Below are 24,852 nucleotides of genomic sequence, written 5' to 3'. Positions count from 1 at the left end.
GAATGTTCTCTGCTTGTTTGGTGTGTGACCACACGACGCACCAGTATCCAGTTTTCCATACGTACAATAAAAAAAAAAAAAAAAAAGAAAGCGATTTCTTCCTCTCTGGTTCTCTGTGTCTTTGTGATAGTTTTCATTATCATACCATTCATCATTTGGTTTGGTCGTACCATCTTGCCAATACCCAACCTTGGTTGACTTCGAGACTGTTTCCTTTTGTCTGACTTCGTGCCCCTTTCCCCAGAATAACACTTGTTTTGGGCGTCCCGACGCATTGTTGATTACTCCGTGACTCAATTGCTCAAAGTCATCCACACTGAATCTACCATTAGGTTGACTTCTGTCCATTTCCCAAACAAATTCAGGTCTTTCTGTATATTTCCCCTGTCTTCTGTCGGTGCAGTGTTTGCACATTCGTGTGTCGACTGCAGAACGCCTGGCTACACTGTCTTTTATTGCTCTGTAAATGTCGGATATCATGATTACAAATTGAGTTGAAGCTAATGACGTGCGTTCCCGAGAGAGAGAGAGAAAGTTGTACCTGCCGCGACGAAATCTGACCAAAAGCCCATGATGACTCACGCGTAGCGCCTACCGCACATCCTGCTTGATGAATGATATCGTCTGCATCTGACGCCGCCAGGCACACGTTTACACATTTATCAGTGCTGCTGTTCCTCTCGGACTGTTCTCAACCATATATCAAGTTTTCCTTTGAATTCCTCTTCAGTTATTCCATCCCTAAATCTTAATTTCATTCGGTAATTACATTCAGATTGCCTTCCCACCATTTTCCTAAAGCTCATAGACACGTATTTCAAATCCGCCCTGGCCATATCTTCTTAGTTTTATCCGTAATGCTTTTGTCTCTTCCTCCTTAAGAAGCTTTTAGGTCTGGGACATTAGTCTTACCCTCATTTGCTGTCTCTCCAGGATGGAGAGTTTGAATTCGAGTGAAATGTTTCAGAATGTTCTCTGCTTGTTTGGTGTGTGACCACACGACGCACCAGTATCCAGTTTTCCATACGTACAATAAAAAAAAAAAAAAAAAGAAAGCGATTTCTTCCTCTCTGGTTCTCTGTGTCTTTGTGATAGTTTTCATTATCATACCATTCATCATTTGGTTTGGTCGTACCATCTTGCCAATACCCAACCTTGGTTGACTTCGAGACTGTTTGCTTTTGTCTGACTTCGTGTCTTTCCCCAGATGAACACTTGTTGGGCGTCACCGACGCATTGTTGATTACTCCGTGACTCATTTGCTCAAAGTCATCCACACTGAATCTACCATTAGGTTGACTTCTGTCCATTTCCCAAACAAATTCAGGTCTTTCTGTATATTTCCCCTGTCTTCTGTCGGTGCAGTGTTTGCACATTCGTGTGTCGACTGCAGAACGCCTGGCTACACTGTCTTTTATTGCTCTGTAAATGTCGGATATCATGATTACAAATTGAGTTGAAGCTAATGACGTGCGTTCCCGAGAGAGAGAGAGAGAGAAAGTGTACCTGCCGCGACGAAATCTGACCAAAAGCCCATGATGACTCACGCGTAGCGCCTACCGCACATCCTGCTTGATGAATGATATCGTCTGCATCTGACGCCGCCAGGCACACGTTTACACATTTATCAGTGCTGCTGTTCCTCGATGAGTTTGAATCGAGGTGAAATGTTTCAGAATGTTCTCTGCTTGTTTGGTGTGTGACCACACGACGCACCAGTACCCAGTTTTCCATACGTACAATACTAAAAAAAAAAAAAAAAAAGAAAGCGATTTCTTCCTCTCTGGTTCTCTGTGTCTTTGTGATAGTTTTCATTATCATACCATTCATCATTTGGTTTGGTCGTCCCATCTTGCCAATACCCAACCTTGGTTGACTTCGAGACTGTTTCCTTTTTGTCTGACTTCGTGTCTTTCCCCAGATGAATACTTGTTGGGCGTCACCGACGCATTGTTGATTACTCCGTGACTCATTTGCTCAAAGTCATCCACACTGAATCTACCATTAGGTTGACTTCTGTCCATTTCCCAAACAAATTCAGGTCTTTCTGTATATTTCCCCTGTCTTCTGTCGGTGCAGTGTTTGCACATTCGTGTGTCGACTGCAGAACGCCTGGCTACACTGTCTTTTATTGCTCTGTAAATGTCGGATATCATGATTACAAATTGAGTTGAAGCTAATGACGTGCGTTCCCGAGAGAGAGAGAGAGAGAGAGAGAGAGAGAGAGAGAGAGAGAGAGAGAGAGAGAGAGAGAGAGGGGGGGGGGGACAGGGAGGGGGAGGGGAGAGAAAGGAGGGAAAGATGAGGAAGGAAATAATAATCACATGACGCACAATCTTCCAATCTTAATCACATATTGCACCAGTCTTCCCTCACAGTGGCACCGTCCTCACCGCCGCGCCGATTCCCCTCACAGTAACACCTTCCTTATCGCCACGCTTCCACTCACTCCCGCTGATCAACATTCTTACAGGTTCCGTCCATCTTTCACTGTCACGCTCCCGCTGGCACAGACGTAGTCAGACGGAAGGAATGTCACTACTGCCCGCGTTCCACTGTTGCCAGTGCTGTAAAGCTGTGACGGCTGTTGAGGAGACTTTGCTGTCCCTCCTCTTGCTGCAGAGACGTGTAGGAGTTGTGGTATAGGTGTTGTGACATGACTGAGGAGCGCAGGAGGCGCGCAGGTCTCCCGCGACCTCGACGTGAGGCAGGCGTACGTGGAGGTGTACTTAATGGCATGGCCTGTGCCAGGTAACTGTGTCTCTCTGCAGCTGAGGACCTCACTTTGTAGAATTACTTCCAAGACAAGGTAGTTCATGGTTGTGTGGCCCTGATCCACCCCACGGAAACGAGAACTAACGGAAATACATGATAGATATTTTAGGTTGTGTCTGTGTGGTGAATGTTGTATTGATTAGTCTCAAGGCAACAAAGATTATTTCCCTGGCAGATTACATAATTTCTTCTTCAGTGAGCTTCGTGAGCTTGTTCGTGTGTGTCTGTGGGATGCCAATCCTTGTGTTCGTGTATAGACGTCTGTCCAGTCGACGTCTTCACCCCTCCACTCTTTGGTTGGGTCACTTAAGACTGTCCGCTAGTCTCTGTAGAGCTACGTTGTCCTGGCCGCCATTCCTTGACCATCTGCAGTCCTGACAGACCTGGGCAACTCTCCTCCTCCGGCCTTGCCTCCCTCCCTCCTCAGCCGCCTCCAGTGAAGGTCGTCTCGACGCACACACACACACACACACACACACACACACACACACACACACACACACACACACACATGCTTGCCACACGTGTCTTCCCGTAGTGTAACCAGGTCCTCGGTGGCTTTATCTTCCCGGCTTCCGCCTGAGGACCACATCCTCAGGTTCCCCTTGTTACACTTGCCTCTGCCTTTCATGTTTCATAAGATGAAACGTGTTTCATTAACTTGATTATTACAGTTTCCTCTTCGATTTCAGACTGAATATATTATGCGTCAAAGTGACAGGTTCTGTATGAAAAAAATATATGGAAAACATGAAAACCATATCCGTAAGCTACATTTGACGTTTAATCATTTGGAAATGAAATTATTTTCCGAGAGGACGCAGTGGGGTGGGGAGCATTATCGAGTATAAACCCCGTTTAGAATTTCGTGGGGCGACTCCTGTTTTTCCGTGTGGGATTTAATGTAAAAACTTTTCGGGGAGGGGGGGGGGGGGGATAGGCGAGCCTGGCGGAGGATAAACACGTCGTCCCGGGGAAGCGGCTGGAATGAAATTGAAAAGTGAAGAGTGAAGTGTGCGGAGGTGCTGGTGCTGGGGGAGAGGAGTGGCTTATTGCTGGGGATGGCGGGCAGTGTGAGGGGCGGAGTTTTAGCAAGTGTGTATTAGTGTGAGGGGTTAAAGAGGGTGGGGGTGGGTGGGTCAGTCAGTGTGGGAGCAGAATGGTAAGTGTGAGAGCGAGGCTGCTGCTGGCGAGGTAGAATGAATGTTAAGACTCGGTTCGAAAACGAGTCTGATCTTTTGATATTGTGCAAACTCTTCTCTCTCTCTCTCTCTCTCTCTCTCTCTCTCTCTCTCTCTCTCTCTCTCTCTCTCTCTCTCTCTCTCTCTCTCTCTCTCTCTCTCTCTCTCTCTCTCTCTCTCTCTCTCTCTCTCTCTCTCTCTCTCTCTCACACACACACACACACACACACACACACACACACACACTTTGCAGAGGAGGACTGACCTTTATTAACAATACCAAAACGCCCAACCCTCGCCAGGGAAATTTCACAGCAACTTTTTTACCCGGCATTTCTGTCTTCAGTAACGATAGAATAACTGGCGCATTGTGGTCGTGGATACTGGGGGCTGAGGGAGGGAGATAAAAGCAGAGTGAGCCATATGTGAAGATGCGAGTTAGGGTGAGACGTTTTGGAGGAATGAACACGGGAATGAGGGAGAGTACGGTACCTTCCCTTTTGGCCTTTGTCCACCTTCCTCCCTCACCCATTCTCTTCCTCTCCCTCCTTGACCCTGGCTCTCCCTTGCTCAACCGACATGTACGACTGCCGTGGCAGACCCACTTAAACCCACCAGGATCGGAGCCAGGGACTTGCCAGTCTTCTCGCCAAATCCAGAAAGATGGCTCAGAAAACTCACGTGTGTGGGAGGGAGCGGTGGTTGAGGTTGGGGGGGAGATAAGCTCCGGGAGAGGAGAGGGAGTGGATGGGAGAGACTCTGGCGTGTAGATGGAAGAGAAGAGAGAAAGGAAAAGACATACAGCAAAGAGAGAGGGAGAGAGAGAGAGAGAGAGAGAGAGAGAGAGAGAGAGAGAGAGAGAGAGAGAGAGAGAGAGAGAGAGAGAGAGAGAAGGGTGAGGGAGGAAACCTTTCAGTTTAGGGGATCGTGGAAGGTTTGAAGACGACGAGTGTTGTCAGGAGAACACTGGACGGACCATTGCCGCAGAGACTAAGTCTAGGCTACAGGTACTACTGTCGCTTTGGCCTGACTGGAGACGTTAACCGCGTGAATTGTAAAGTTTGTGGTCAGAGATCTGGACACCGACTAGAACACCGTGTCTTAGAATGTGAAAAGAAATAGATCCTTTTAGGGATAGATCTAAACAAACGCTGCAAGAAATGTCGCAACACCTTATTGTTAATAACAAGATACCTGAAATGTTAAGTTTGCGTCCACTTTTTGTATCTAGTCGGTAAAACTTACCATATGAAACTGCGTAATGTATGTACTGAAATACGAATTGTAACGTGTAATATCAACTCACTCGGGGTCTGAGTAAGACCCTTTGTGACCCCTGGTAATCCTTTTGCGCTACCCCTCGCAGGATGAGCATGGGGTGCACACAATAAATTTGCCGGGGGGACACCAGCACAAATCAAATCAATCACAGTGTGTAGGGCCGACGTCGCCTGCAGTATGAGGGGGCCCGATCCAGGAGCCATACCTCAGAGGGTGTTCGTGCTAACCCAGTGTAACACAAGGACCATCGTGAGGCTGCCGGCCTCGTGAGAAGCCAGGCTGCTGCGGTGGTGGGACGGGGGGTCGTGTGTGTGTGTGTGTCTCTCTTGCCAGCTCGCACATCACCGTACGTTCACTTTCAGGAAGTCTTCATAACGCAGTGTCTTCTTCCATAGACAGGGCGTCCTTCGTAGGTGGATGGTTTACATATTGATATCGGTGTCTTCCACGTTTGGTTGGTTGGAGTGCTCTGGCTGCAGGGAGGGGAGGAGTAATTTGGTTTACGTGCGACCGAGGAGAATTTGTCAAGGATTACGTGGGCTCTGTTGGGAAACCCGGATGGGTATTGTGATGACCAGCTGTAGATATTCATGTTATGACGGAGCTCACAGACTGTAGCTTTACTGTCATGGCGTAGTTTACATAATAGAGCTCAGCGGGTGAAACACGATAAAAAAAACTTTTGATAAAAGCTTCTCTTGCTGGCGAACCATTATGATCTTCTGGTGCGCCATTACCTGCTGGTGACAGCATCCCTGTGAGGGCTTCGGGGACACCTCCCTACAGGGTCCCCCGCTCCCCATGCCCTCCAGCACATCAGAAACCTGACCATTGTAAAAGAAATAACATATCTAGAACGAGATGCAAGTGCCATGCCTCCTCTGCCAACCCTCCCCGCGTCTTCCCTGCCAACCCTTCCTGCGCCTCCCCTGCCAACCCTTCCTGCGCCTCCCTTGCCAACCCTTCCTGCGCCTCCCCTGCCAACCCTTCCTGTGCCTCCCCTGCCAACCCTTCCTCCGCCTCCCGTGCCAACACTTCCTGTGCCTCCTTTGCCAACCCTTTCTGTGCATGCCAATCCTTCCTGTGCCTCCCCTGCCAACCATCCCCCTGTCTCTCCTGCCGAGGCTGAGATCATCAGCCAGGCAAGAGCTTGTGTATATCAGACCAGGTCATGAATATAGCACTGCCACAACCCCTCACACGTCGCCGCCCCTCTGTGTGAACTTTGTACTGTGCTGTGCTGCCTGTGTCATCTACCCGTACTCCCTCCCACACAGACTCTTGCACTGCCACTCGCCCACACAGACAGACTCTTGCACTGCCACTCGCCCACACAGACACGATGCCTCACATCCTCAACATGACTTTCTGACATTTTCTTCTGGTAACTTTTGGTCCTTGCCCCAGCCCAGCGACTGGTGCAGTTTCCTGTAGCGTGTCAGGAAAGTTGTCCTCCGAATGACCAACTCACCAGAGCAGTTCTGTAAAAGTTGCCCAAATAGGGAATAATGTCCTCAAGCTGTGCATGGCAGCAGTTGTGGGCGTGGGGAGGTGTTGTGGGCGTGAAGGACTTGTGGGCGTTAGGGAGTGTTGTGGGCTTAGGAAGGGTAGATTTTTGAGTAAGGCATGAGCGATGAGTACTGTGTTGATATCAAGGGCAGGGCATATATATATATATATATATATATATATATATATATATATATATATATATATATATATATATATATATATATATATATATATATCCTAGCTTACCTTTATATTAGATTTTGTTAGGTTTGGACATGACCTGTTATGATTTTCCCTTTCAATTTTCTCACTTAGAGGAAAGGAAGGATGTGGATGTATATACAGAGACAAAAACCAGTATGAATATATCTTGTTTATTGTTACAACATTTGACCACATGAAGCTACTTCTTCCCCCGTCCAATGATCGCACTGTAGAGGTGTCAGAACATGTACGAGATTCCTGTTGTAATATGTGAGGAACCTGTGGCAGTCAGTGTACCAGAGACCGCCAGGTTATACTTACGATTACCAAAAAAAAAAGAAAAAAAAAAACATGAGAGATTATCGGAGATAATATCATAAACCTGAAATGATTAAGTTAAAACGACTAAGAACAGGATATTAAATTGCTAGGAAGCCCGAGCGTTGACGAGCAATCGCGACCGACGAAGATCACTAGATATCAGTGAACAAGATCAGTAGGAAGTGTGTGTGTGTGTGTGTGTGTGTGTGTGTGTGTGTGTGTGTTCCAGCAATCAAGGGTGACAACATCTGAGGTAAATACATCAACACATGATCAGGGACAAGAGTCGCCACCTCAGAGAGACTCGCTGCCTCTCGACAGCGCGATAGTGGCGCCACATCACACGGATGTCGTATGGTTGCTGCTCGTCTTGTTCACTCTCTCTTACGTGTCTAGGTCGCGTAGGTGATTTGCAGAAGGTAGCTTCATCGTTTTGAAAGGAGATTATGGTAATTGCCTTTACATAGTTTTTGCGACATGCTATGATTAACCTTTGATTTTGAGTGGAGTCGAGGACAGGAGAGTATTCAGGGACAAACTGTCCCCTTCCCTTTCTTCTAGCGCCACCACCCACAGCCACTCCCCGTCCAGAGTGTCCAAGTATAAATCCTGTAATCAAAGTACGTAAAGTGCTTGGTAGTGTGTGTGGTGTGGCTGGGTCTATGTGTGTGTGTGGGTGCTGTCGTCAATATTTTGGTGTGTATCATCCTGTATGGAGACACCTGAGCAGCTGTACTGACTGTACGACTGGCCTTTCTCTTTGCAGGAGATTTGTCCTCTGCCGCTTATATGGGAGAGACTTTGATATACTTGTCCTTGGGAAAATATGTTTGTATGGATTTACGGTGATTTTCACTCATGGAAGAACATGCGATCCTGTTTATGTAGTAGGTGAGGATATCATACGGCCCGTCATACGACCAGCTGTGACTCACAAGAGCCATTATCGGTTGTTGTGTTGGTGGAACACCTCGTGAGGTGCAGCATTAGCCGTCGGCCTGACATCTGTCTAGATCCACTAGCTGAGGGTCATCAGTGACGTCTGGTAAGGGTGATAACAGTGAAGATATTGACAGTGAAGTGGCTCTACTGCCACCTTAGGATGAAGATGGCAGTAGCAGCTTTGTTAGAGCTGAAGAGAAATGTCTAATGAACACGACGATACAGATAGTGATACAATATGGATGCTATTGATTGTTTTGAGTCACCCAGAACTTAGCTGGTTAGGGACAGATAAAGATATCGCAACGGCTCTACCTTGAGTTGCTCTCGGCCACTTGGCGTGGGTGAGGGTGGTGGCGGAAGGTGGCTGTCGTCACGAAGGCGTTGTGGTCGGGCTAGCGCGGGGGCGCGCTCTGGTCCGTCTGGTGTGGGAGGGCACAGGCGTGCGGCGGCCGGCGGCGGGGAGGTGGGAGGGGCACCGACGGGTTGCGCGGCTTGCCCCGGCGTGTGTAGCGGGTCAGGACGTCCCTCACGCACGCCCGGAAGTTGTGCGACATGAAGGAGTACAGGATGGGGTTGAGGGCGGAGTTGAGGTACATGAGGAGGTTGGAGAGGGGCGTGAAGAGGAGGGCGGCGTCAGCGGTGGCGTCGTAGGCCGGGTGGTAGTAGGTGAGCATCTTGCGTAGGTGTACCGGGAGGTTACAGAGGGCGAAGCAGAGCACCACAGCCACCAACAGTTTCACCACTTTCCTCCAGGTACGGAGGAGCCTCTCGCTGTGGTAGGGCCCCATGGGCACATGAGGGGCGTGTGGCCAGCGCCGGCACCTGGCCGAGGCGCAGCCGTGGGAACTACTGGACCCGCCGCCGCTCTGCCGCACCCACCCGCCCGGTTCCCCGTTCTCCCTCCACTTTTCATTATCCTCCTTCAACATGTCCTCCTTCAGGGCGGAGATGCAGCACGGCGGCTTGTGGGGCGGGAGGGCGCCGTTGGGAGCCCCGGGGGGGTTCCTGTGCTGGCCGCGCACCTCTTCCTCCACCTGCCGGCCGTTGATCCAGAGGTAGCTGCCGATGCGCCAGTAGAGGAGCGACATGACCGTGAGCGGCATCACGTAAAGCAGCACAAAGTTGATGGTGTCGAAGGTGCGGGAGTCGTACAGCTCGCGGTCAGCGAGGCAGATGACCTCGGTGTAGTGGGCGCCCGGCAGTTGGTGAGAGCCCGCACGGAAGTAGAGTAACCTCGGGCAGCAGTACACGCCGCTGCCAGCCCACACCACAGCCAGGGACGCCTGCAATAGATAACGTGTTACTTGATGTGTGCCGTTCGGCTCTGTGACCAACATTACATTTCCTTGATCTTGGTCTCACTCTCATACCGTAACAAAAGTCATGGTCATTATGATCCATGTTATAATTGAGATGATACACCATACCTCTGGTTAAGGGCATTTCAGGAATAGTACTTTTATGTGGACTAAAGTACACTTTTGTTACAGTAGTAATACTTTAACTTAAGTAACAAATAGTACTTTTTACACCTCAAACTACAGCAGGCTATCGTACCATCCATCTTTAGTAAGTCACTAAACTCTCTCCTGCTGAAATACCTCGTTTAAAAAGCAGTGACTTGTTTATCACAGGGGAAAGTAAATGCATCAGACCAGATATGAACCAACCAGGCATGCACGAGCGCCACACCGGCATGTACACATCCTGCAGAAGGAGCATGACCCACCACCAGGTTACGGTGACTGAGGAGAGTCTTGGCCCTGAAGGGACACATGATGGCCAGGTAGCGCTCCACACAGTTGACCACCAGTATCATCACCGAGGCCGTGTAGCTCAGGTAGTTGACGAAGTTGTACATCTTGCACAGGAAATCCCCGAAGATCCACCTGCCGAAGGGGAAACGTGTGGTTAGTCTCTACGACACGCTCACCACCAGAAGCTGTACAGTGTACTGCAGGAGGTGACGGATGGTCGTGGCGTGAGATGATGACTTCACTATATCTGACTCTCATTCCGACAGCTGCCCTCCTGCAGGAAGAAACCTCGAAAATGATTAGCTAGTTTCTTTGCGCGCGCGTGTGTGTGTGTGTGTGTGTGTGACAGTTGCTACCGTTGTCAACAGTATCTGACTCCCCGTTAGAGTGACACATCAGGGTAACCACAAAGACCGCGAATACCAATCGGCAGGAGTTAACGCGGGTGTTCCTCACTACGCACCTGCCGCAGGGTAGCTAGGGTATGTCTCCCCTGCTGGGGATATCCATGGAACGACATCGCCTCCTTATAAGTACGGCAGTCTACCAGGACCATTGAAGGTGTGGGAGCGTATACGTTTTCTCTCCCACCTGTTGACAACTTGAGAATCTGAAATCAACAACTTCATTTTTAGAAATTAGATTCTGAGTTCCTCCCACGATGGCTCATTATCTTACTTATTTTCCTTACCAGTGAACAATTATGTTGATGATATAAAATTCTCTACATTTTGTCCTCCTGCTTGTCCGTGAAGGCACCGAAGTTCATGAGAATTCACTTCACAACGGTGTGACGACAGTGATCTTTCATTATATATATATGTCATATAACCCTTCCGTATCCTTAATTCCTTATATCTGGAACATAGTAAAAATTTCCCCACGACTGTGGCACTTTGGAATTCCCTTTTTACACCGGACATTTTTGATATTTCTTTAATGCCTTCGACATGCCAAAATTCCCTCCTCTTTCTCACAGTCTGCACACGAGCGAGGCGTCCGCTGTGTTTGTCCCTCTGGTGAGTAACGAGATAACCACTGGGCCGGGAGCGTCAGGTGCCGTTAGCCGGGGCCCGTGCTGTGCAAGTGTCAAGTTCTCACAGCTTCGTCCGAGAGTTTACCTCCTTGAGCAGGACTGCGGGGGACCGGGCGGGCGCCCTTGACCACGATGATTATATTTTCCTATTACAGACTTTATCGTATGTTATCATGTTGTTTAGAATGGTGGGGGAGTTAGTGTCGTAAGGTCATTCCACTGGAAAGAGTTAGTGTCGTAAGGTCACACCACTGGGAAGAGTTAGTGTCGTAAGGTCACACCACTGGGAAGAGTTAGTGTCGCAAGGTCACACCACTGGGAAGAGTTAGTGTCGTAAGGTCACACCACTGGGAAGAGTTAGTGTCGTAAGGTCACACCACTGGGAAGAGTTAGTGTCGCAAGGTCACACCACTGGGAAGAGTTAGTGTCGCAAGGTCACACCACTGGGAAGAGTTAGTGTCGCAAGGTCACACCACTGGGAAGAGTTAGTGTCGTAAGGTCACACCACTGGGAAGAGTTAGTGTCGTAAGGTCACACCACTGGGAAGAGTTACTGTCGTAAGGTCACACCACTGGGAAGAGTTAGTGTCGTAAGGTCACACCACTGGGAAGAGTTAGTGTCGTAAGGTCACACCACTGGGAAGAGTTAGTGTCGTAAGGTCACACCACTGGGAAGAGTTAGTGTCGTAAGTTCACACCACTGGCATGTGTGTCCCTCTGTTACAACATTGTATTCTTTTTTTCTTATGTCGTAAACTTAGGTGGAAGACCAGGCCATCATAACGAAGGGTCGCGTGGTCGTGGTTCAGGGTTTAAGCCTCCACTACGACAGGAGTTACTCGTCATAACACCTGAACACTGCAGTAAACTGTTGTTCTGAAGCTCGTACCGTGTGTGTGTGAACCCTACACTGTTCCCAGGATGGACCGTGACAGTGCTCGTGGATGGGTAGTAGTGCGTAAGTTAACACAGTTCCAGTCTGCTGTGTCACCCTCGCCCTCACAGTAACCTCAGAACACCGCCAGGCTGGCTGTTCCACCTCCTCCCCACTTCATCATCGCCGCTCCACCCAGGAGGCAAATCATCCGGGATCCTCTCATCAGACACAGTTCCTTTTTTTTTTTCCCTCGTGTTGGGTACATTCACGCGCATTCAGGCCAGGGCCCTCGACGAGGAAAAATTCCTCTCTTCCTATTTTTGGAAAGTAGTAATACATGAAGGGGAGGGTTTTCATCCCCCCCACCCCCAGAGCTGTCACCTCTGTTAGTCGTCTGTTACGACCCCCCGGGAGAGACGTGGGTAGTGTCTCCTTACTCACCAGGAATAAAGGAAATGTTGGGACTAATGACGAAGAGCCGAGCGAACTGCGTGTCGCCCCTTACGGGAGAGATGAAGAGAAATGTTGTGTTTATGAGCTGGGCGCCGGGAACCAAGTGCACATTTGGCTGAAGGGAAGGCCAGGAACCTAGGACAGGGAGGGGACCATTACATCCACTGCAGTGCTGGGTCACCGGAGTAATAATAAAAAGTATTTCTTTGATAAAAAGAAAAAGAAGTGGAAAACGTTTATTGTGTTCACCTACAGGAACATAATTTACGTCATGTTAAAAGATGCACTTTGAATTCAGATGTGAGGTGTGGTGGTGTTGGTCGGGTCGAGGAGGGAGGAGGAGGAAGACTGCCCCAGTTCACCCGAGTACAGGAAGTATCGTTCATTTTCCTCTCCACTTCTTTCTCTTTCCAGTTCCGCAAACGTTATTCCCTGAAAATGTCGTGTTCTCGCCGAGTTCCTCTTTATGGTTCATCTTTTATTTATTATGGAGTAGGGAAGGTACGTGGTCGTGTTGGTGATCACTGGTGCCTCATTTATCATCATGTGTTGTTTGAATAATGTTATGGCACATCATATGCTACCCTCGTAATGTCTTTTCTCTGTATATATATATATATATATATATATATATATATATATATATATATATATGTGTGTGTGTGTGTGTGTGTGTGTGTGTGTGTATTCCAACATATACACCGAGGACCATTTTGCCTCGCATTTTATTTTTTCTATACCATCAAACCAACCGTTCAGCGTAGCTGGTACTGTAATAGTACGTGCGAGTTGGAGACCATCCTGGGATTTATTTATATTTATTGTTGCTACAAATATATAAAAGGACTTTTTCTTGTTCGCTGAGGCAATCACCGTACACCACGTACCACCCATTTGGCGGTAACCAGCCATAAAAGGAACATTAACAGTCGTGTAACCTTTTTGAACTGGTTCTGCAAATGTTCTCTCAAAACTTTCAAGCGATATTTTTGTTCACTGAATTTGTAATCAACGTGTGTCTACCGATCAGTAGGGAAATATTTTTTATGAACTATTACTACCTCGTGTGGGTTTTCCCTTTTAGTAATGACGGTTTTAGAACATCTAGAATAATTATGTTCACAGTTGCTGAAGATTTTGTCAGAATGGAAATTGTCTCACATGTGACATTATATTTCTTCGTATCTTTAAGAGGATTATGTTTTTACCATCACCGCAGGTGAGTGTTGAGAGCACGTACCCGTGTCGTGTAGCCCCTCCCGCCCTCGGGTGAAGACGAGGGGCAAGCAGTTGCGTCTTATTGAACAAACCTTCAAAGTCTACCCACTCCCGCTGGCAGAGCAGACCTCCCCGTATGTACAGTATGTAATTTATCACATAGCATTGTACTTGTGTTTCTACGTATCTAGTGAGGATCTTGGCCTGGTATGGCCTCTTTGATGATGACTGATGATGAGAAGGTGTTCAGGTGGTTTTACAAGCCAGATACACCTGCTGTTGAGCTGCTTGTCTTTCCCGCTCTGACAGAGGTGGCAGGGAGACAGCGGGTTTCCCTCCTCTCCCGTCTCGTCCCCCTGGTCGGGTAGGGCAGTCATGGCCATGTCTCGCAACACAAGACCAACAACGTCTCACGGTGTGGACGCGAGGCCGTCATTCTTGTCCAAGGAACAAAAACATTCTCATTCTCCCCTGACCATAAATTTGTATTATATTGGCAGTTTTTCCTCGCTCGTAGTAATGTTCACCCTTGTGAAAAGAGACGCCTTCACCTCGATCAGATAGATAGATAGATTCAGGCCCGTGTACATACAAGGACCTAACCAACAAGAAACAGGATCGAGGACTGACGCGCTCTGTCTGGAGGGAAGTCATTTAGACGTCTCATTTAGGAGATCACACACACACACACACGGACTTGGTGTACCGTTGGGGAGTCACGTGTAGAACAAAGTGTCATGTAGAGACTGGATGACCGAACCTGTCTGGCGAGGGTGGCATGTGATCGAGTCAGCTACTCATACAAAGGATCGCATGAGCTTTTAGGGAACCTAATTCTCATCAACATTCCATAAAATGGTGACCTACTCACAAACTTTTTAGTTTTCAAACTGGGTTGATGATGATGTAAACGGGTAAGTGCTTGAACAGAATACTCATTGGCCAAATTATCGTGAAGTCGAGGGAGAAAGGGAAGAAATATGACGATTTATAGAAGTACTTCTACATAATGTTGGTAATGGATGAATGGCGAGAACTGAAACATGATTTAAAAAGTTACGTGTGACTCTAGGGAATGTTCGAGAGACGAAGCCCTCGTGAGTGTAAAACTCCCTCCTCGTATAGTACAAAAAGTTAATTACACACACACACACACACACACACACCGGGAGGCAGAGCAATTAGGCCGCCAGATTTATATTTCAAAGGTCATAAATGAAGGTTAAGTGTTAATGGAGAGAAAAGCTAACGGTAATGAGACTCAGTAACGGTAAAATTAGGAGCCTCTAACGTTAATATGTGAGCGGTTAAGACTGTTAAGAAGCTGGTGAAGGTTCAGGGTGAAAAGTTTATCTATAGGCAACACAAAGGTATTATCTCTGACGTCACACAAGCGAAAGAGAGAATTGCTCTCGAGTGTTTCTGCTCTCGAACCTTCTTGAAGAAGGTTACACTTCTCGTGTATCTCTCGTTTTCTTTCAGTGGTCACTATGGTGTAGATCTGCAACTCAAAAGTTGGAGGTAATGTTTGTCTTGCTTTCGTTATAAATGCAGAGAAGGGGGCCAGGTGAGGATATTCCCTCAAAGGCCCAGTCCTCTGTTCTTAGTGCTACCTCGCTAATGCGGGAAATGGCGAATAGTTTGAAAGAAAGAAAGATATATATATATATATATATATATATATATATATATATATATATATATATATATATATTAGAAGCCCGTGTTTCAATCTTCTTGCTTTCAGTTCTTAGTATCACATCTAATGTTTGAGTTTCCAGTGTTACAAATCAGAATTTTTGTTTCAAGAGTTTCAACACCACTGTTTTAGATCCGGAACTTCCATCTCTGGGCGTATCAAACGGGTTTTTTTTCTTTGTCTTCACTACTTCAGTTTCCATTGCGAAATTCAGTGTCGTCCCTCAGGATTTCATGCTTTTTAAGTTTCAGTTCCCAACGCTGAAGTTTCAGCGTGTGAGGCCAGAGTGCTTCATCCCCTTAGTGTTTTAGAAGCACAGAGTGTTTCAGCCACGAAGGTTTCAGTCTTGTCTTTCAGCGGCGCGTGTGTGTGAGTGTGTGTCATGTCACCCGGTATTTCAGTGCTCACTGTTTCATTACCCGGCCAGTCTTGGAACCCCACGTTGGCCAATTTCAAAATGTAAACTAGATTTTCAGACGGTCGTATCCGGGTGCAGGAGTCGGGCCAACGCTGGTCAGCTTTAAGGGTTAGGCTCAGAGGTTTGGTAAGTCATAAGTGAACTTATGGGGGACCTTAGTTCTCTATTGAGCCTTTTCATAAGTCGTTAATTAAATTTTTACGGTTAGGAGCGTGATGGCTTGCTCACCTGGCGACGAAGAGGATCCCGATATAAACCCGGAAATGGATCCCAGAAATTGTCTCCAGCATTATTAGACTCTCTCACATATACGTACGTTGAGATTGGCATAGTGGTGTTAGGAGTAGTTAGATAATGGACAGACAGATAGACGGATTTAAGAGACAGACAGACAAACAGACAGACTAGAGACAGAGAGACTAGTAGTAAGAAAGTGGGAGGCTTGTGGTGACCTGAGCACGAAAGTTAAAGAAGAAAGACGTAATTAATTATACGAAAAAGTTGACCTGCGTCTTCACCCACCTCTAGCCACAAGACGGTGATGGGGCGGTGCTTCACGGTGTTGTGAGGGACACATGCTGGAGGACCACAGGGTCTGGCCACAAGATGGGGCAGTCCCTCATCGTGCTGTGTGGGTCAGATGTTGGGGAAGGACCACAGGGTCTGGCCACAAGATGGGGCAATCCCTCATCGTGCTGTGTGGGTCAGATGTTGGGGAAGGACCACAGGGTCTGGCCACAAGATGGGGCAGTCCCTCACCGTGCTGTGTGGGTCAGATGTTGAGGAAGGACCACAGGGCCTGGCCACAAGATGGGGCAGGCCCTCATCCTGCTTTGTGTTAGAGTGTTTGTTGAGGCAGCCAGATGGGAGTGGGAGCCTCCCTTCTCTGGGATGAAATTCTTCCGCGACGATACAACACTTGGAATTTACTGCTGTATGTGTTGCTGGGGACATGCCCCCTCGTGGGAGAGGTGAAACTCGCATCATCAGGGAAAGATGTTCTCATTTTTTTCCTTCTTATTCTGGTAATAATTTCTCGTTTTGTAATGAAGGTGGGCTGTGCGGAGGAGCATCGTCTGGAGGATGAATGTTTCCTCTTCACGACCATCACCTGAGGACCCACACTCAGCCGTCGGACCTGCCTGAGAACCACTTACCTGAAGACCTGAGTGGAGGGACCGCCCTTGCTCACGACCCACAGCGGGAATGAGTCAGCTGAGGATCTTTCCCCAGGGAGCCACTGAACTGAGGACCCACGGGAGGAACCAGTCAGTTGACGACTCATTGGAAGGGTCAGTCGGCTGAAGACTGACCCGACGAAGCAGTCACATGAGGAACCACATAGTTGAGAACTGTCAGCTGGGTGTCAGTCAGCTGAGGACCCTCACTCCTGGAGTCGTTCATCTGGGGACTCTTCTCCCGAGGATCCAGTCATCTGGGGATGATATTCCGAACAAATTCTTCTTCCAAGAACTCCTTCCGGGGAAACGACAGACTTGACGAGTGATAGCCAAGGAGGCATTATGAGGAAGACTTGTCGAGACCCAATTTACCTCAGAGATCACGTCGTTAAGGACTCAACCACTCCCCCTTTCTCTCCCTCAAAAAAATAAAAATGAATAAATCCTCTTAATTGTGAACTGTAACTAGAGGATTAACATAATGACTTCACGAGGAACTAGACATTTGAGGGAATCAATGGTGAAAACTTCTTCCATGAAGACTGATTTTTTGAGGAGCCACTCACTGAAGACTCTCCTGAGAGACTACTCATCATACGTCACTCATCCGAGGAGTGACCCACCTGAGTCTCCTCACCCAAAGACCTCTCACCGAAGCAACAAATCAGGGGAGTTCTGACGCTGGGGAAACTAAACAGCCAAGGTCTCTCTTACACGGATCGCCACTCACCCGGTGACTTTAATCGCGGGAGCCATATAGCTGAGGACTCTTCCCGCGTAATGCTGAGGACTGTCCCGAGAAACCACTCAGCTGAAGACCTTTCACCTGAGGAAGGATTCAGGTAACCCACAACAGAGAACCTGAGAACTCGCACCCGAAAATCACTCACTCGTCTGTGGCATTTATGGATCTGTGATAGGGCTGGTCGAGATGCCATGTCTTATGCATTCATGGTGCAGGAGGAAAGACACTGGAAACATTGAGGTTTTATGAAGAGTGTGAGACGGGTGTGCGAGTAGGCAGAGAGCAGAGTGAGTGGTTTCAGGTGAAAGCTGGTCTGTGGCAGGGATATGTATAATGTCACCATGGCTGCTTAATTCATTTAAGGATAAGGCGGTGAGGGAGAGAAAGATAGATAGGGAGGGAGGGGCTGAAGAGGCCTGGGAAGCGAGTCGGTTCTTGTTTGCTGATGACGCGACGCTGGTGCAGATTCGAGTGAAAAACTGCAGAAGTTGGTCTTAGAGTTTAGGGGAGTGTGTCAAAGGAGGAAGCTGAGAATAAACGTGAATAAAAGCAAGGTTATCAGATTAAGCAGGGCAGAGGGACAGGTTAGTTAGGGTGTGAGTTTGAATGGAGATAATTTGAAGGAAGTGAAGTGTTTTCGGTACCTGGGAGTACACAAACCAGCGGTTGAAGCCACGGAAGCGGAAGTGAGTCATAGGGTGGGTGAAGGGGAGAAGGTCTGGGAGCATTGAGGAATATGTAGGAAGAAACGTCGTGATCTGGGAGAGCGAAAATGTATGCTTGAAGGCTCAGTCATCTGTTCTGGACGCTACCTCGTTCACGCGGAAAATAACGAGCAAGTATAAAACAAAGAAAAGAATATATAAATACTTATGTGGTATTATGTGCCTGTGATCTATTTCAGTGAGAGACATTTTCGTATCGTTGGTGTTGATTCATCATTGGGTAATGTGACACAGCTGCATAAAGTCTGGTGCAGGTATGTTCCTGGCGACTCCGGCCTCATCCCTAGGGCTATGCATAGCCAATCACCCGCTCAGAATCAGGCTGATGACTAATCTGTTCCTACTGACCGGGTGGACGCCACTCCGGACAACAAGGAACGTTGAGATAACTAGGTTAGGTTAGGTTGGGTTGAAGGTGGCGGCGGCACCACCTGTACGTACCAGCTGGTTGGGTTCGGATGACCACCTGGAGAGAACACTTCCGAGGCTGGTGTATCGAGTGGATTTATTACACGGAGATCTGAAGGGGGGGGGGGGCGGGGAAGAACATCAACCGGAGGTACTAAGACTTAGGAGCTGTGATGAGGGAGATGCATGATCGTTGCGAACATTCGAGGTCACCAACGTTCTCCCGTTGGGGAGAGAACCGACCGACGGCCCCACCATCATCCCTCCGGACCCACGCCCCTCCCCCCTCCTCCTCCTCCTCCTCCTCCTCCTCCTCTGGCTCGTGGGTGCCGGATCTCCGCATCCCACGACGGCGGACAGGTACACGGAACCGCTGTCAACTGCCGTCGCTGCTGGAACGCCACAACTGTCCTCAGAACCACCCCGCCGGAGCCACTCTCGTGGACCCTCCCACCGCTGCTGTATGAAACCTCGAGCCACTGTCTAGGGAAGCCCCTGGTGACTTGTCTAAAAGAATCCTCCAGCCATCGACCACTCACACTCAGAGCAATCCAGGATAAAAGATCGTGTGTCAAGAACCTCTACACGAAGAATTGGTTTCCACCAAACCCTATATATATGTATACGCTCCAGGCGCCAGCTTTATTCTAAGAGGCACGTACTTGAGGGCTTGTCTGTGGAAGGTGAAACTTGTTTTGTAAACATTGAAGGATGTAGGTCAAAGCGACTGACGTCAAGAATAAGAAATAAAAAATAATACTTAAATTTGTGCTTAAAGGAGTTTTATACAGCTCATAATTTTGAGACCTGACACGGAGGCATCAGTGCACAGCACAGGTTCAGCCAGTGTGCTGTGGAAATTGAAATAGACTGCTTCACGTCTCGACCGACAAGAGGGAATTGCGAATGGTCGGGTGGATAGACAGAATGAAACAGGATATAAACTCCTATCTGAGCAGATAGACTGACATGAATTTCAGTTTGGTGAGACTTTTATCTTTCATTCGGCTTGTGCTTCCAGCTGCAAATTCAGCTCTGTTTCGGACCAGAACCACATCCGATAACAGATATATTAATCTTCTCTGGGTCTTTCAGTCAACATTTTCAACTTTGGTATTAACTGGAAATTATAAACGGAGGCTGAGGAGGCTCCACACCTCATTATGGAATCAAGAATTCGACTTGGAGTTGAATTTATGTTGCTCATATGTTCTCATCCCACACCTCTCTGACTGACGGTCATAATCCCGTACCAGATCCCCCAAACATGGGTGTTGATCTCCCCAAGGTGACGCGATCACCCGTTGTGATTCATGACAACAGATTTCCGAAAGGAAGGAAGTTGTTGTTTTCCCCGTGCATCCTATCCTCCCGTCTGTGATTATAGTGTTGAGATTATATTGACAACGTCTTTCAGTCGCCCGTTGGCATACGAGCAAGCAGCATCATCAGCATTTCCACGAAGGGTCCGGTGTGAAATGGCGTCGTGGTTGATGAGCTGAACCTTGACCTTTCCACTTGCCCTGAATCTGGAAAGTGCTCCGCACTGAGCACACACAACCTGTCCTCCTCGAACGTTACCAATACTTTGGTTTTCACATATGACTCAAGTTTTACGTAATCCTGCCGCCTCTTTTACAGCGTGATTTAATCTTTGTTTTATCATCATTTCTGCAGATTGCAAGTGTGTTTGCAGATCTTCCGTGTTCCGTCTGTAAATAATGGTGTAAATGCTATATGTAATGTTGATTTTAGACAAATGTGTACTTTGCGAACTGTCGTTAGTGTAGCCAATTTCCCTGTATTTTTCTCTTATCGTTGCGAGATTCTCATATACCACGTAGTATATCACAGCATTTTTTTGTATGTATAAAAATCGTGCATGTTGATGCAGAGTTTGTGGACTTTTACCCCACTACGTCAGCGATGTGAGGGGGTCGAACGAACGAGTTAGGGTAATATTGGTGTTAACGTGTTTTGTTTACTTTATCTCCGAAGTTTCTCATGCGACATGCCAATTGGCTTGTCCTTAATTCATCAGGTCTTCCCCGTCCTCATTACATCCTATTCCGCTGTTTTACTCCTCCACTGACTCTTTCATTACGCCACTAACACATCATACGTGCTGGGAAAAGCAAGTTAAGTAGCCAGAAACATGGTACTTAACTCCCTTGTCGAGTCGGCGTCCAGTGGCTCTCGGGACATTGCTGAGGACATATCACGCTGGAATGTGCTTGGGAGAGAACAAAATGACGGTGTTGCGGCCAAAGGAAGGCAAAGGGAAACAGGGGTTTATCATGTTGATGGTTCCATCTGTTGATTAATGCAGGGAATCGCATTAGAAAGAGAGAGAGAGAGAGAGAGAGAGAGAGAGAGAGAGAGAGAGAGAGAGAGAGAGAGAGAGAGAGAGAGAGAGAGAGGACGCTGTGCAAACGTTCACCTCTGAGCAAGACACTGCAAGAGGTGCTTCAGTCGTCAGGGCTCCTGTGAGTGAGCCAAGCACCAGTACGAGAGGTACTTGCATCTGGCGTCGTTACTGGTTGGAAGAAGTTGTGGTGACACAGCACCTTGAGTATGAGCCAGGTACCTGAAAAGGTTCTCGGGGTATTTATGCTTGAATCAGGGACCGGAAAATGTTCAAGATGGTACTTACGTTTGAGCCAAGGCACTGGAGAAGGTCCTTAGAAGATACTTACGTTTGAGCCAGGTACTGGAGAAGGATCTTAGAAGATACTTACGTTTGAGCCAGGTACTGGAGAAGGATCTTAGAAGATACTTACGTTTGAGCCAGGTACTGGGAGAGGTTCTGGTAGACGCAGAAGACGGTGACGCAGAAGTCGGCGATGGCCAGGTTGGTGAGGAAGAAGTTGGTGGTGGAGCGCATGCGCGGGTGGACCCACATGACCACCAGCACGACCAGGTTGCCTGCCGGGCACGACCGTGACTTCAGTAAGAGCAATGTAAGGGGTAATGTTCCCTCCGCCAGGAACACGTCAGGGAATTACTAACGGGGAGGTAATGGGCCCCCTACACCTCTAGCAGACTGCCTGTGGGAGAGACTCGTCAATAAAGTTAAGAAAGAGAAGTAAAGGTACTGAGTCAGTGAGTTCTTCAGTTGACGAAAGTTTGAGAAACTTTGCAACAGCAAAGTAACCGGGAAAATCACAGAAACTTAACAAGATGACTTCGTGTTTTAGAATTATCAGGACGTATGAAGTATGATAAAATGTAGACAGGCGTGAAGCAGATACAAGCGTCATCAAAACCTTCATGTATAACTGCTATTGTTCATTTGATGATGACCACGAACGTTCCCCCAGAGACTATAAGTTCTCTCGGTTTTAGGTTACTTAATTTATACAAGAACCAAATCGCCGGCTTCTGAAGTAATACCGTGATTAGTGTAATTATTACTGGAACGTTTCGGCAATAACGTTTGATCTGTGATTTTTCACGATTATTGCTCGTTCACCAACTGTGCCGTAAATTGACGTACTTCTTTATGGACCTGTGTTTGAATAGACTTATTTTTTTTTTTTTTTAGTAATTAACATCAGTAATTAACAACTTTTTACTGTTCGTTATGTATGATTTTCATTTTCATGTTCATTTACTGATTTGGATATTCTAGATTCTTCATCATCGCCGTGTTGAGTATGCTTCGGGTAAATATCTACGTAAAAAAAAAAAAAAATCATCCAGGTTCGGATTCGTCTTAGTATTCATACCCAGTCCACCATTTGTTCATTGCTGTACGTCGCAGACTTGACCCTGGCAACACAGACTTGCCATAGACAGCACATGATCCCTGAAGGTGGCCTGTATATAAACACCAAGGTACGGTATGCGTCTGTTCTCCGCCTGTTGGTTCTCCTGGCGAAGGTCAACACGTTATCAGGGTATCAGTAGGTTTGGTCGGGTACACACCTCCTGCTGACCGACGCTGCTCATGACGTGACTATTAAGGAGCATATTCGTCTCGTAGTGCACCAGTCTCGGCGACGTAACTGGTGATGGTGTTAACTCTTAGCTTCGTGGTAGCTGCACTGGACAGCTACACCAGTTCTGGCTGTTTTTATTCGTTAATTTGAGGAGTAGCATCCTATTTCATACCGACTGGAATCATCATGGAGGCCGGGCCTATATAAAAGATGACAAAGAGCAAACAAGGTAAAGAATGAGAAAATGGGATGTATTTTGTAGGGGTTTCAGAAGAATTAGAAAACCTGAAGAAAAAAAAATGTAGGTAGTTGATATTAGGACAGACGTGAGGAAGTATAGAGTTCCAAGGTTTGGTAATGTAAGGGAGGAAACAGATAATATAACGACCCATCCATGAGTAGCCAAGAGCCACAGCGTTATAGCCTTGCGACGCCTACGCCGTGTGCTAATCATACTGGTTCTTTTGACTCCGCATTTTTCCTTCGCCGACGCATTGATAATTGTAGCCTCCCGACGGCAGAATGGCCCAGCTAAACTTGTTGTCTTCTCCGTGTGCAAAGTGAACCTGAGTGTTGCAGGGGTTCCTGGCTGTCTTGTCCGCTCCAGTCCCGCCCTGCTGGTCCCGATAGCCTAGGAGCTGCATGGTTGTGCATGACTTAACGCTTCGCCTCCCGGCATGCATCTCTCTCTCTCTCTTTCTCTCTCTCTCTCTCTCTCTCTCTCTCTCTCTCTCTCTCTCTCTCTCTCTCTCTCTCTCTCTCTCTCTCTCTCCCCGCCCCTCACCTTAACCGTAACCGGCTCCCTGATGCCGAGAGAGAGAGAGAGAGAGAGAGAGAGAGAGAGAGAGAGAGAGAGAGACTACTACCCCCATGGGCCCTCGTTCTTAGAAGCATAAAGTTCCGTGAGGGGCTTCGGTTCAATTCGAAGGATCAGATCTTCTGAAATGGTGGGAAGGGAAAAGAAAAAAAGAAAAAAAGTTGAAGCTGATGTTGTCTGTTGTTTGACGTGTGACGATGAGGGAAGTTCACGTACGAGTGTGGGAAATGTTCAGTCTGGGGTCCGTAAGGACTATAGACCAGTCCATCCCTCCTACGTTCTCCCTGAACTTCACAGTACTCCTGTCGTCCACGGCTGGTGGACTTGGATCGCCCCCGGGGTCGTGTGTCATCATCATCCATCAGTCGGGTCATTAGGTCACCTGGTACGTACTCCGACCTCCTGTGCTGTGTTGCATGGAAAATGTATCATCACATTCACAAATGGGACAACAATGGAGTTTGTTTATGTTTTGGTGTCAGATCACCGCTCAAACCTTTACACTGTTTGTGTCGCAATGTTCGCAACACATCCACTTTGACAATGGCATCACCGGGAACAAAGTGATTGTTGTTAGAATATGATTAAACTACATCGGGAGACTACGACTTAATTTTTATATGAACGGAACCAGAAAGTATTATGAGCAATATTGTTTCTAGAAAGTATTCATCCTTGCCGGGAGCTCAGTGAATAAATAATAACTAATATTACTTAGTATTATTGATATTACAATTATTATTATTATTATCATTATCATTATTATGATTATCATGAGTCTTGATATTGCAATTATTATTATTATTATTGTTATTATTATCCTTATTGTTATCATCATTAGTCTTGATATTGCAATTATTATTACTGTTATTATTATTATTATTATTATTATTATTATTATTATTATTATTATTATTATCATTATCATTCATGTTATAGCTGAAGTATGTGGTATTCAGGCCCCACTCAAGTTAATTAAACAATCACCCCCTCAAAAAATATCAGGCTATTGCGATTCCCAGAGTGTTCACTGAACTGCATCGCGCTGCTGCTGTTAGTTCATCCTGTTTTTTTCAAAAGTATCCAGATTGGATGGTTATAATCCGCTCAGAGTGCGTATGTGCAGAACGCTGCTGGTGTCCCGGATATGTTGATATCGGCGGTAAATGCAGTACCAGATGCTGTGGCTAAAGCTGTGATATCTGGCATTATGCATACCACATCCATGTGTGTAACAACGATTTAGCGGGCGGAATGAATGATCACGTCAGATGTAAATGGTAGTAAGCCAGGTGGGACTTGGGAAGCCCCCGAGAAAAGAATTAGCAAATTACGAAAACTCAAAAACACTGTTTGGAC

The 24,852-nt window shown here is 47.3% G+C and overlaps 1 protein-coding gene across 1 annotated transcript in view; it reads right to left on the bottom strand.

The window, feature by feature from the left end:
* Positions 1-7,109: 7,109 nt before the first annotated feature.
* Positions 7,110-24,852, bottom strand: part of LOC139747281 (trissin receptor-like) — a 58,140-nt gene continuing 40,397 nt past the window's right edge. The window contains exons 3-5 of the mRNA XM_071659388.1: positions 21,516-21,660; positions 9,949-10,108; positions 7,110-9,502 (exon numbers count right to left, since the gene is read on the bottom strand). Coding sequence (XP_071515489.1) covers positions 8,612-9,502; positions 9,949-10,108; positions 21,516-21,660 — 1,196 coding nt within the window. The 3' untranslated portion in view covers positions 7,110-8,611. The remainder of the gene's footprint in view (positions 9,503-9,948; positions 10,109-21,515; positions 21,661-24,852) is intronic.

Source organism: Panulirus ornatus, chromosome 68 (genome assembly GCF_036320965.1).
Source record: "Panulirus ornatus isolate Po-2019 chromosome 68, ASM3632096v1, whole genome shotgun sequence".
In the NCBI taxonomy this organism is placed as follows: Eukaryota; Metazoa; Arthropoda; class Malacostraca; order Decapoda; family Palinuridae; genus Panulirus; species Panulirus ornatus.
Note: the sequence above shows the minus strand (reverse complement) of the source record. Positions and strands in the feature narration are given on the sequence as shown.